The sequence below is a fragment of the Primulina tabacum genome, chromosome 14, assembly GCF_025594145.1.
Source record: "Primulina tabacum isolate GXHZ01 chromosome 14, ASM2559414v2, whole genome shotgun sequence".
Classification (NCBI taxonomy): Eukaryota; Viridiplantae; Streptophyta; class Magnoliopsida; order Lamiales; family Gesneriaceae; genus Primulina; species Primulina tabacum.
In genome coordinates, this window is record NC_134563.1 from 24,632,803 (window position 1) to 24,646,539 (window position 13,737).

Consider the following 13,737-nt stretch of genomic DNA (forward strand, 5'->3'; position numbering starts at 1 on the left):
GACGAGTTTGTTGAGTGTGGTCTGCATGGATTAATCTGTGAGGATCTTTTGGCGGCTTGTTTGACCCATTCATGCCCGCAAGAATTGGCAAGTCAAGAGCTGGACGAATGTATTCATTATCTGGAAGCAGGCAGACCGATTTGAAAAACGGTAAACTCTAGGATTGGGGAGCTTGGCATATCCCAAGACCTTTAAAATCATCCATTGAAGAAGCCCCAATCCTAGAGATGAAACCTCTTCCTTCGCACTTGAAATATCTATTTTTGCTTCATAACGATAAACTGGCAGTGATAGTTTCCTCTACTTTGACAGGGACGGAAGAAGAAAAGTTGTTGCGAGTTCTGAGGAAAAATATCAAAGCCATACGTTGGAATATTACAGGCATCAAGGGGATTAGTTCATCCATGTGCATGCACAAAATTCTGATGGAGGCCGACCACAAGACATCTACCCAACCTCAAAGGCGTCTAAACCAAGCTACGCAAGAGGTGGTCAAGAAAGAGGTGATAAAGCTACTGGACGCAAGGATTATTTATCTGATTTCTGATAGTAGGTGGGTAAGTCCAGTACAAGTTGTTCCGAAAAAGGGTGGGATCATGTCGTAAATAATGAGAACAATGAGTTAATTCCTACCAGAACTGTTACAGGGTGGCGTGTTTGCATTGATTATAGAAAACTTAATGACGCCACTCGTAAAGACCATTCCCCCCTCCCTTTTATTGATCAAATGTTGGAAAGGTTAGCTGGACATCCTTTCTACTGTTTCCTGGATGGTATTCGGGTTATATGCAAATTCCCATTGACCCTGAAGATCAGAGAAAACCATGTTTACCTGTCCGTACGAGAAATTTGCATATAAACGAATGTCATTCGGTCTATGTAATGCACCAGAAACTTTTCAACGATGCATATGGAAATTTTTCATGACATGATTGAGGATTTTACTGAAATATTCATGGATGATTTTTCTGTCTTTGGCTCTTCATTTGATACTTGTTTGATTAACTTGACTAAAGTCTTGAAGAGATGTGAGGAGTCAAATTTGGTTTTAAACTGAGAAAAATGTCATTTCATGATGAGAGAGGGAATTGTGTTGGGGCACAAAATTTCAGAAACATGGATTGAAGTTGATAAGGCAAAAATTGAAGTAATTGAGAAACTTCCAGCCCAAACAAACATAAAAGGAGTGCGTAGTTTTCTGGGACATGCAGGGTTATATAGACGATTTATAAAAGATTTTTCTTGCATTGCTAAGCCACTAACCAATTTTCTGATGAAAGATGTGCGCTTTGATTTCTCCGATGAGTGTGTGCAAGCCTTTCAGGTATTAAAAGAGAAATTGATAACCGCACCTGTGATGATAGCGCCTGATTGGGCGTCACCATTTGAGGTGATGTGTGATGCAAGAGACACAGCTCTAGGGGCAGTGTTGGGGCAAAAGAGGGAGAAATGCATCCATGTCATCTACTATGCTAGTATGACACTGTCAGCTGCCCAAGTGAACTATGCAACTACAGAGAAGGAGCTTCTTGCTGTGTTTTTTGCTCTGGATAAATTTAGATCATATTTGATAGAGAGCAAAGTTGTAGTGCACACTGACCATTCCGCCTTGAAATACTTGATGGCCAAAAAGGATGCAAAACCAAGGCTCATCCACTGGATTCTTCTGTTGCAGGAATTTGACTTGGAGATAATCCATAGGAATGGGACAGAAAACCAAGTTGCAGATCATCTCTCGCGTTTGGAGAATCCAAGTCAAGGTAATGAAATAATTCACGATGATTTCCCGGATGAACAACTTTTTGAGATCAACAATTTACCGTGGTACGCCGATTTTGTTAATTATCTATCCAGTAATTCAGGCCTCCCCATTTTACTTATCAGCAAAAGAAGAAGTTTTTCTCATATTTGAAATATTATTTGTGGGAGGATCCTTATTTGTTTAGAATATGTGCAGAAGGTATAATCTGTATATGTGTTCCCCAGGAAGAGGTAAGTGAAATTTTTTTTCATTGCCATGCTGGTCCGGCCGGAGGCCATTTTGGGGCAACTAGAACTGCGTCAAAAGTCCTACAGTCTTGTTTTTACTGGCCTACTATGTTTAAGGATACACATGAATATGTTACAAATTGTACAAATTGTCAGCGCACGGTTAATATCTATAGGAGACATGAATTACCTCTCAATAATATATTGGTGTGTGAGATATTTGATGTATGGGGTATAGATTTTAATGGGTCCGTTCCCAGTTTCTTTTGGGAACAAGTATATTCTGGTGGCTATAGATTATGTGTCTAAGTGGGTGGAGGCACTTGCATGCAAAACTAATGATTCTAGGGTTGTCATTCAATTTCTCATTAAAAATATTTTCTCACGTTTTGGCACACCTAGAGCCATTATTAGCGATGGGGGTACTAATTTTTGTAATCGTCAATTTGACAGTTTGTTGGCTAAGTATGGGGTCCGACATAAGGTGGCCACACTTTATCATCCTCAAACTAGTGGCCAAGTCGAGGTATCGAACAGAGAACTTAAACGCATTCTTGAGAAGACTGTCGGTGCTTCAAGGAAAGAATGGTCTAGAAAACTCGACGATGCACTTTGGGGTTACCACACTGCTTTTAAAACTCCCATTGGCATGTCTCCTTTTAGATTATTGTATGGGAAGTCGTGTCACCTACCCGTAGAACTTGAACACAATGCTTAATGGGCTACTAAATTTTTGAATTTTGATGCAAAAGGCACAGGTGACGAGAGAGTGTTGCAACTGAATGAGTTGGATGAGTTTAGGTTAGATGCTTATGAGAACGCCAAGCTTTACAAGGAGAAAACCAAACGTTGGCATGATCAGAACATCGTCCATCGAGAATTTGTGGTGGGACAACTGGTACTATTATACAATTCTCGACTGAAGCTAATTCCAGGCAAGTTACGTTCACGGTGGTCAGGACCATTCACGATCATGCAAGTTTTCCCTTATGGGACAGTAGAGTTCCCCAGTGAAGCAAATTGAGCATTCAAGGTGAATGGACATAGGCTGAAGATTTATCATGGTGGTACTATGCCCGATGAGCCGACCACCGTGGATCTGCAGGATCCAAATTGAATAAAAAAAATACGGTCAGGGCAGAGTTTAATAAATTTGGTTGGAGACCTCTCCTGGACAACGCCGACCCCTATTACCCCGAGTTGGTCTGGCAATTCTACGCGAATTTCGAGGAAAAAAACAAGACCGGGATGCAACATATACGTACTTACGTCAAAGGGGTTACTATTGAGTTAACCACCGCATCTCTGGCCGCTATTTTGAAATTCCCCAATGACGGGCCTCTGGTGGTCTTCAATCAGTTGGATATCTTCCTGTCGGACATCACTTTCCGGATCCCTCAGGCGTGGAGCCGTCTACACTATTTCACATCCCAAACCGGCTCCCGCTCCTTCCGACGTCTCTCCCGCTGCTTGATCGCCTAATTTGTTACTTCACGGGAGCAAACATCATTTTGAGAAAGGCCGGGAACAATGAGGTCCGCTATATGGATCTATATATGATAGACAAGATGTTGAATGGATTGGGGGCATTCATGCTATTCCAGTGGCGTCGATCATGATTTCTCTTATGCGTTCAGTCGCCCATATTGATCCTACAAAGAATAGGGCGCCATATGCCCCCTTTCCTATCATCATCTCCCGGATTTTGGCGGCCCATGGTGTCGATCTCACTGGTGAGACTTCCTTCCTGCCCACCTCTACATAGATGCTCACAACCCAGGCCATGCAGGGCACGTACTTCATTTTCCGACAGGGCTCTTGACACCGTTATCCCGGGAGTCTCCATATCAGTCCACATCACCGTAACCCACCAGTGCCTCCCCCTACAACCGATGAGCGAGTCTGGGAAGATTGAGTGGCGGAAGAGGCAGCATTGGATGCCCGAGCACCACCTCAAGTTGGTTTGCCCCACCGACAGCGCGCCCCGAGAGGTACTCGTCAGGTCTTCTCGGTCATATTTGACTGCATGGACGACTTGCGCACCCGATTGGCTCGACTCGAGCACCATGCCAGGACGCAGTCATATTCCAATGATATCTATGCGCCGCCTTTTGACATATCCACACTGGATGGCCTTGAGGATTTGGACGTGGGTTCTGATGACGAGTAGTTTAGTTTCATTATCATAGGACTTGTGGAGGATTATATCGGTTGTATCACTTTGAGCATTTCATTCTTATGTTGTTGTTGATGTTATGGGACGTAATCATTATGATTATCTCTTTTGGGTTTCTTCGTGTTCTTGTGTGCATTTTCAATTCCTTTTTATGGTTCTTTGTGTCTTTGATGTCGTTCTTTTCTGAAGTTGATGATTGCTACCATATTTTCACCACTTACTCGACATTTTTCCAGGGAATTGTTTTTGCTTTAATTGTTTTGTTAGTTCATTTTTCATCGCTTTACACTGAGGGCAGTGTCGATTTCAAAGTGTGGGGGTGGGTCAGTTTTGTTACACATCGTTGCACAGCACTTAACAACACTTTTTATGTAGGATCAGACTATATCTAGAGAAAGAACTCTTGTTTTACTTGATAACCGGATTAATTTGTTAGATTTTGGATCACCCGGGAAATCATTTCATGACTAGTATGAATGAGAGGAATCGTAGTTTGAAGGAGAGAGTCAGACATGAACCAGTTTTGTATTGACATTTCATTCGATGCACGTAGTCAGACTTTTGATCATTGATGGTGAATTGGTGCAAGGTAGACTTAAAAAAAAAAGAAAAAAGAGAAAAAAAGAGAAAGAAACAACCTAGAACTCGTCTGATTAGCCCTCGAAGCGAAAATACGAACGATGGTTACTTAGGGATGATTTAGGCGATCTTTGGACCGTTTGAGCCTTTCAACCCTACCCGATACATCATTTATTGTCTCTAGTAACCCTTCTTGAGCCTGTAAAAATCGAATGGTGTCTGTCAATGACACACAATTAGACCTCATTCGTAATTTATTCAATGTCCTACATCAACAACCTGAATTTTAGCCTATACACTTTTTCCTACCTACGTTTGAGAGAAATAAACCTTCTGTACACGTTGAAATATTCCAGATACTCCAATGAGTTGAAGAAATATGTTTGAAGGTGTCGATGAAAAAAAATGTGTTTTTTGAGAATGAAAGAGGAAAAGTGTATGGTATTGAAGACACCCGAGAAATCTATGGGTGAAAGATGGAGGAAAATGAAAAAGCAAGGAGATGATAGAGCTCTAAATATGATAAAAATACAATGATTGGTGGCAAGTTAAAAGTTGAATGAATGCGCTGCAGGAATATGTTTATTTTTTCTCACTTTTGATTCTCATTCCTTTTATTGTAGCCGTGAACATTGGCCTTACGTTATAAGCTTCAAAAGACACTACAAGAAAAAAGGCCTACGATAACGGTGAAACACCATTTTCGTAGGTCTTTTAAAACTGTTGTTAAAGCCCATGTTGTTAAAGGATGCGCTCAAAGACAACGGTTTTTTCGTTGTTGTAGCTACAATTTGCGACGATTTATGAGAAACCGTCGCCTAAAAAATTAGCGACAGATTTATGCAAAACCGTCGCTAAGCGACGGATTAAAAAACGTCGCCTACAAATGTAGCGATGGAAATAAGAAACCGCCGCTCAAATTTGGGACAATTTGTTCATGCATTCCGTCGCTACGTTAGCGACGGTTGTATCATGATTTTCGTCGTTAATATTTTCGGTAAAATAAAATAAAAAATTAAATTTAATAATTTAATAAATCTAAAAAAACTTACAATATTACTATTATAACATAATTCTTGATCTTAACTAACACTTAAAAATTTACCAAAAATTAAAGGGAAAAAATTTACAATAAATCGAAACTAAAATCGTGTAAGAGAGAAAAATTTTAAGTGTTGTGAAGTGGTAAAATTGTGTAAGAGAGAAAAATTTTAAGTGTTGTGAGGTGGGCGTAAAAAAATGGATGGAAAGTGGCGTTATTTATAGAAATTTTAGCGACGGTTAAGGAAAAAGCCGTCGCTAAATATGGCAGTTTTTTCAAATTTTAAATTTTGCGACGGTTGAGCTATCTTTTGCTACGGTAAAGAATAACCGTCGCTAATATTAGCGACGGGTTTAGTAAAGTTGTCGCTAAATGAAAACATGCGACTGTTTGCCTTTACCCGTCGCTATTTAGCGACGGTTGCCAATAACACCGTCGCAAAGTTTAAAATTTGAAAAAACCGCCATATTTAGCGACGGTGTTTTTCATTAATAACCGTCGCGAAATTTTCTATAAATACTTCCGCTTTCCATCCATTTTCTTACTTCCACCTCACAACACTTAAAATTTTTCTCTCTTACACAATTTTAGCGACGGTTGCGAGTAAAACCAACCCAATTTTGAAATAGCAACGGTTTTCATTAACCGTCGCTAAATATAGCAACATCTTACACAAACCGTTGTCGATTATCCAACAAACACGCTAATAGACAATAGTTTACATAACCGTTGTCATAAATGCTCAAAGACAACGGTTTTATAGAACCGTTGTCATTAACCCTAAAAACCGTTGTCTTTGACCCCTAAAAGACAACGGTTTTATAAAAACCGTTGTCTTTGCTTAAAAAACGCTCTACGACAACGGTTTTAACTAAAACTATTGTTAAAAAGTTTTTTGACTAAAACCGTTGTGGTAGAGGTGTTTTTGATTAAAAAATTTCTTGTAGTGAGACCTATTAACCAAGTCATGATCGTTCAACATTTAGTAGAGAGGGGTATGAAAGTCAAGCACATGCGACGTTTAAGAAATAAATGAATTTAAGTGATCCTGAAACCAAGTAGTTGTTGATGAATATGAGTTCTGACTTGCACACTACACACATCTCATTCTGTTGATTTTTACTGGCTAATGTATGAACCTTAAATTGCGATGAAAACAAATCTTGTGAAATTCGAAGCATGATCTTTTGACCGGAGATGATAAAATTTGAAAAACTGAGAAGTTTTGATTGTATTACTTGAGTTCTGAATCTAAGATATGTCACATCTTTATTTCATGTCTGATTTGTTCGAGTACGAACAAAGGTTAAGTGTGGGGGAAGTTGATAAGCACAAATTATATAACATTTTAGGGACTTTATTTTGTCGTATTCGTTCTTATCTGGAGCTTTTATTCCGAGTTTCACACTTAATTAATTTGATTTTTTCTATTTGCAGGTTTGACCAAAAGGTGATAAAAGCCAACGAAAGGGAAAGAAAGTCAAGCTTCGGAATGCCATGTCAGAAACACTCGGAAAAATAGGGAATAATGAAAGAGTTAACTCAGAACCCTACACGGACACTGTGTAAGGGTCCGTGTCCATCATCCTCCAAAGAAGAAAATTACAATGCCTAAACGGACCTCTATCCGGACCCCGTGTGTCCAGTGTTTCCCGGACAGAATTTTACAGAGTAAACACGGACCCGTACACGGATGTCTACAAGGGGTCCGTGTCCTTCATATCAACATCAGATTTGGCGAAGATTTTTTGGAGATTTTTGGAAGGAAGATATTATAAAAGGGAAAATAAAAGATATTGATTGGACTTTTGGAGATTTTTCAAGGGTTGGCAATGCTTTTGACACTTTAGAGAATTGCAAAGAAGACGGCGATGGCTTGGTAGAAAATAGAGAAAACCGCGCTTCACACGCAAGATTCGCACACCATCGCTGAGATTTTCAACTCTTCTATTTTCTTATTTTTATTCTTGAATTCGAATATTATATTTTCTTCTAGTTTTGAATTTATGGAGTAGTTTTTTTTGTGATCGGGGCCACGATAAGGACAAACTATTGATTTTGTTCATTTATTGGATTATTTGATTTATGAATTAATTTTATGTTATTGATTAATGTTTGCGTAAATTTTCTTGCTTTTGATTTGGCCAATTATTTTCATGTTTGTTGTTCGATCTTGACTCGAAAGAGAATAGATTGAATTTAGCTTCAAAAATATTAATCAAAACACGGTTAATCCGACTAAAAATAGTATTCGGTTTCAATGTGCGATTTTAAGCGACAGCTGTGATTCCATCATTGATAATTGCATTTTTGTTTAATTAAATTTAATTAGAAATAATTGGACTATTAAATGAAAATAGGATTATAAATTCTAGAAATAGATTTATAGTTAAAGTAGAGAATTTAATCGTGACATCGAATAATCTGTGTTAAATAATTCCAATACGTGGCAATAATCAAAGTTTGGTACCGTTGTGTGTTCCCGGTCATTTTATTCAAATTGAAAATCTTCAAGTTTCAACTTGTTCTGCAAATTCGATCTTAGTTATTAATTTAGCGTAATTTAGTTTAATTTAATTAGTTTAAATCATCTCCAAATCACTTTTTATTGTTTGCCTAGATTAAATCGAATAGTTCAATCTTAGTACTTAAATAATAGTCTCTGTGGGATCGATACTTGGACTTATCGTCTATTTACTATAACTTGACCTAGTCTGCTTGCTAGATTCATTCCCAACCGATTTAATCGGTCATTGGCCCCTTGTAGATGTTTACATGCCATTGTCCTTTGTTTCTTTGCTAGTATCGATTTTATTTGGGGAGTTGGGTGATTTTGTGTACCCCATCGACAAACAACTGATTTAAGCCATGTGTTGGCATAACTCCCCCCTAGATCACTGGCTCCCTTGTTTAATGAACGTGCATATGACCATGAATTGGCCGTCAAAAGGTAACTCTAATATTTTATTTATGTGTTGCACCATCACTTGCGTCACATTCCTCCTACCCAAGCAGCCATTTGCATGTATTGCAATTCAATTAGACTCATTTTCCCGCATACACGTCTACTTATTGTTCTTGCATGCATTGGCTCTGCTCTCTATCTGTTGACTGTTGGTTTGTCCTTCTGATTGTTGGATGTTGTTGGGGATTGGAGATGAGTTGAATGTGATGTTGGATGTTGTTGGGGATTTTATTCTGAGTTAATCCAAACAACTCTCTTCTTACAATGCTTGTAATATAAATAGGCTTGCCCAACTCCCCACGTTCAAAATATCTTTTCAAGAAGTGAGAGACCCAGCTCTCGACATGCTACTATTCAAACCATAAATTAACTACAAAAGTGGCTGTGGAGTCCACTTTTGATATTGATCGAGCAAAACTTGCACTGTAGAATCCTTAATAAAAATATGATTTCGTATGCTCAAAATTAATCGCAAATGCACGATGTCAAGTAATAGTATAATGTACGGGAGTACGAGTATCGTTCCACTGAAAACTGTATTTTACAATTATTATTTCCAGTTATCAAATCTTTAGCAAAGAAATTTGATTGATTGTTTTATTAATACTAACTTTAAATAAAAAATCAATGAAAAAATTCAAGAATTAAATGTAGAAACAATTAAGCTAGAATGATTAATTAAATTTCAGTGAAAAATGAATTTGTTGGGAATATTGGTTCATCTTCCCCTCGTTAATTAACTAATTCGTTCGATAGTGATCTACGCCTCCGACATGATTTTCTATTCAATTGAACACGCCCTCTCGAGCTATGTCAACCTAATTCTATTCAGTGAAGTAATTAAATTTCTTTAATTATTTATCAAGAATGAATCGCATATCGATCTATGAAATCTCCTAGTTTTCGACCCGTAGGACTATAACTATCGGCGCGTATCCAATTTCATATATCTATATAAATTGTAGATTCACGGATTATACTACTCGTTCCTATCACAAGCTATTCTCTCGAACTCACTCGCAATATAAAAACGTTGTTAAAGTTAGCTACGCTTTAACAGCACGATAAAACAATAGTAATATAAAAAATAAATCACAAATCATCACATGAATTAATCAAATCAAAGTTCGGGATAGAATCCCCTTAAATCCCAACAAATATTTTGGTTTAGCTACTCGAATTCGTAATAAAATAAACACAATAATGTTTAAAAGATCAAAACTAAGTTAGAAATACTAGATTCGACGAAAAACGCAAAGACGATGCCCGGAAATCTTCGAATCTTCAATCCAAGCACGAAATCCTCTCCAAGGCTTGTGGTGGCTGATGAATTATGTCTGAACAATTTTCGTCCCCCAAAACCTTTCCATATCATCCATATCCAAAAAAATAAGGTAAGGAATCAACCAAGAAATCTTTCCAAAATTTCAAGCGCGCCCTAGCGGACATAAGTTTCCGTCCGGACGGATGACTTTCGCAGATCTTGGCTTTCAATTTCTCTCTGACGCGCCCGGGCGGACATAAGTTTCCGCCCGAGCAGATGACTATCGCAAAAGTTCCTTCCCTCACACCTTGGAAGCGCCCGGGCGGATGTGAATGTGCGCCCGGGCGGATGACTTTCGAATATTTTTCTTTAATTTTCAGTTTATACACGAGTCACCTGCATTTTCACCAATTAAACGCATGAGCAACAAGAAAACATAATTATGCTAAAATAATACAAAAAGCATGTAATCTAAATGATAAATGCAACACAACTGGACAAAATACGATATGAAAAACAAGTAAAATCTACCCATATCAACCCCCCAATACTAACCTTTTGCTCACCCTCGAGCAAAACAAGTGACAAGACGAAATGGAACATGACACAAATTAGCTCGACAGTGAATTCATAGTCATCAACTAGCCTCAGCGAAATTCAACATATTCCCTTGTCGATCAATGTAAAAGCACAACTCTTCGCACTTTATTTTGGTCTAGACATTGTTTCGAATAAAACATGAACGTGTATGTGTGTGTCGTTAGTCCTAGCATCATAAATGACAGAGGGATACATTCTCAACCATTGTCAGAGATTTAAATCAACCTGTTAGTGTAAATCTTACTCTCCATTATTCCTCTTCACTCATTAACCACCAGCAGCAGTTCATTTTTTTTTCATTTTTTTTTGACTGAATTGGAATACGGTAATAAAAGGACTATATTAAAGCCTTTTATCTCAGATTCAAATCCATGTGTTTTACATTTTTAGCCAGGAATAGGATTTCATTCCTTTATTCGGCTCCCCAGCACCTTACATCTCTAACTTTAGCCAGTAATAGGATTTCATTCCTTTATTTGGCTCCCCCACACCTTACATCTACATCGTTCTCTTTTTTTTTAATACTGCTGATAGATACCTCGATTCAAGAGAATATCGTCAAGTTCAATTTACACCTTCAAACATCTTCGTTCCCCACTTTAGTTTTAAATTTTCACCATCTTATCATGCATGCTTCTAGTTCTAACATTCGTGCAAAGAGGATTCAGCATTTTTAATGAAACTTAATGTCTCTACCACAGTATGTGCTAAAGGAGTGCGATTATACGACAGACATGGCATGTCTCATCACCTCTTAATCTCATTGGCTAACAAGTACTACTTCTAACACTGTCGGCTGACACACACCAATGCAAAAAGACTAAAACTAAATGCTAACAAATAAAACCAACAAAGCACCAAAAATGAGACACAAAACAACACCCATCCACCCCCCAATACTAAAGTCGAGCAGTGTCCCCAATGCAACAGACGATAGGAAAAAGAGACAGATAGTGCCTAACACAATAAATGCAATATGACCTAAACATGCAATAGAACAGAAAAAAAAAGGACCGAAACAAAATGCAAGAAATAAAAAGAAGGGACAGAAGTGACTCCCCTCTCAAAGATCATCCTCTTCGTGCGCCTCTGGGGGAATGACACCAGCATCCGGCTCTGGTGCATCGGCATAGTGGAACTGAAATGGTGGCGGGAAAGTTGGCATAGGTGGTGGCATAAGGGCTGGGTCAATACCACTGTGGCTCAGGGATAGACGCAGCATGGCATCAGTAGCAGTCTGATACGTCTGACTCACAGCCTGCCACGGTAACTGATGGTCCACGAAGGCAGCAAATTCATCCATCCGGTCCTGAAGAAAGCGACGTCGAGGTCGCGGGGCCGGTGGTGGGGGCGGCTGTGGTAGAGGATCGAACTTCAAGTCGTCCCAGATAGGGCCAAACTGAGGGAAGGCCTTCCGCCGTACTAACATTTTCTGTAGCCAGCTAGCGTCATCAAGAGCCTTGGTCGGTGGTAATCATTCGTCATCATCTTGAAAAACGACACCAGCACCCGCACAGAGCTCGGTGATAATGTGGGGAAAGAATAGTGCCACATTCGGATTATGAATACTCAGCTGGATCTGTGAGTGAATAATCCTGCCCACATTGATTGGCATCTAGGTCATCAGTGCATACAACAGCACTCCCTTCTCCCTCTGTACTTCGCTGGTGTGCCCGACTGGCATCAAACGTGTGGCCAGAAATGCATACCACATCGCAGCCGGGACGAGCAAATATTTCTCTACAAAACAAGTGTGCGAGCCAGGTGTCTTCCACGGAGACCCCGGATAGCAGATTCTTTGCATCATCAAGTCTAAATTGGGTTCTGCTGCCCATGCCACATATACCGAGTCATCCACCGCCAGTGTCTCATGCACCCGATTAATCTCTACCGAACTAAAATCTACCAGCTTCCCTCTCACAAATGCTTTACTATCACTCCTCTCAGTCGTATTAGCACAAAATTCTCTTACTACCGGTGCCACCGCGGCTTGCGCTTGACTACAAAATTTGCCCCATCCTCTAGTCTCAATTTGATTTATAATAAAAATTTGGACAACAAGCTGGAACCCTCGCTCTCGAATCGGAGCCCGATGTATTTTAGCATGCTCGTAGCGTTCCCTAGCGGCAGTATTTACAAATAACTGGGCATTATAAGATGATGACGAGGAAGCATCGTGACTTACCCGAGCTTTCTTGGGTGCCATCGTGGATTATTTGGGAAGCACAAGTAGCCCGGAGTAGGAGGCGTATTGCCGGAAGAAGATGGTGGCCAAAAACTTCAGCGGCGGTCGGAAATCGCAGAGGTGGCCGAAAAATTTCAATGGTGGTCGGAAATAAATCACTTCTTGACGCTTGGTGAAGGTGATGACCCACGATTTGACCTGAAATCGGCACAAAACAAACAATTTGAGCAAGATTGGAGTGAGGAGGCGCGAAAAAAAAACCGAAGGGGCGGCTAGGTTTCGACTGGGGAAGAAAAAGAGGAAGTCTGTGCTTTTAAATTTTCCGCGACCCGCCCGGGTGGACATAAGTTTCCGTCCGGGCGGATATGTAGTGGCTTTTGAAAAATTTTATAAAAAGGGTCGCGCCCGGGCGGAAGCTTCACAGCTTTTTTTTAAAAAAATTGTCAAACAAAGGGCGCGCTCGGGCGGACATAAATGTTCGCCCGGGCGGAAGCTTCACGGCTTTCCACATTATATTATTTTTTTTGAAATAAATAAATAAACAAATATACTAAAATAATAAAGTCGAAATAAGTAGGGCAAAGAGGTAGTTTTCAATTTATAGTCGAGAGCTTGACTGTCGGTCAGGTTCAGTTAAGATTGTCCTGGAACCGGGTGATTCCAAGTTGTGGCGCAATTGTGCCACCCATGTAGTGCTTCAGTCGCTGGGCATTGATCGTTAACGTCCCATCCTTTCCATCCTGCAATTCTACAGCTCCCGATGGGTATACTTTGGAAATCACGAATGGACCAGACCATCGCGACTTCAATTTTCCAGGAAACAGTCGCAACCGGGAGTTGTAGAGCAAGACATTTTCACCTTCTTTGAATTCTCTTTCGATGATTTGCCTATCATGATCCTTATTTGTCTTTTCTTTGTATGACAGTGCGAGATCAT

At 39.7% G+C, this 13,737-nt stretch overlaps 1 protein-coding gene across 1 annotated transcript; it reads left to right on the plus strand.

Annotated features, from left to right (window-relative positions):
* Positions 1-1,075: 1,075 nt before the first annotated feature.
* Positions 1,076-3,471, plus strand: LOC142523866 (uncharacterized). Its single transcript, XM_075627597.1, has 4 exons — positions 1,076-1,824; positions 2,443-2,636; positions 2,742-2,924; positions 3,095-3,471. The coding sequence occupies exons 1-4, from the start codon at positions 1,076-1,078 to the stop codon at positions 3,469-3,471; spliced, it is 1,503 nt and encodes a 500-aa protein (XP_075483712.1).
* Positions 3,472-13,737: the final 10,266 nt, after the last annotated feature.

Bases quoted from the DNA above. Each gene is read 5' to 3' on its own strand.
- LOC142523866 (XM_075627597.1), top strand. From the start codon at position 1,076: ATGAGAGAGGGAATTGTGTTGGGGCACAAAATTTCAGAAACATGGATT. The intron at 2,637-2,741 runs GCATGTCTCCTT...TTGATGCAAAAG, and splicing joins TGCTTTTAAAACTCCCATTG to GCACAGGTGACGAGAGAGTG. The intron at 2,925-3,094 runs GCAAGTTACGTT...GTGGATCTGCAG, and splicing joins TCGACTGAAGCTAATTCCAG to GATCCAAATTGAATAAAAAA.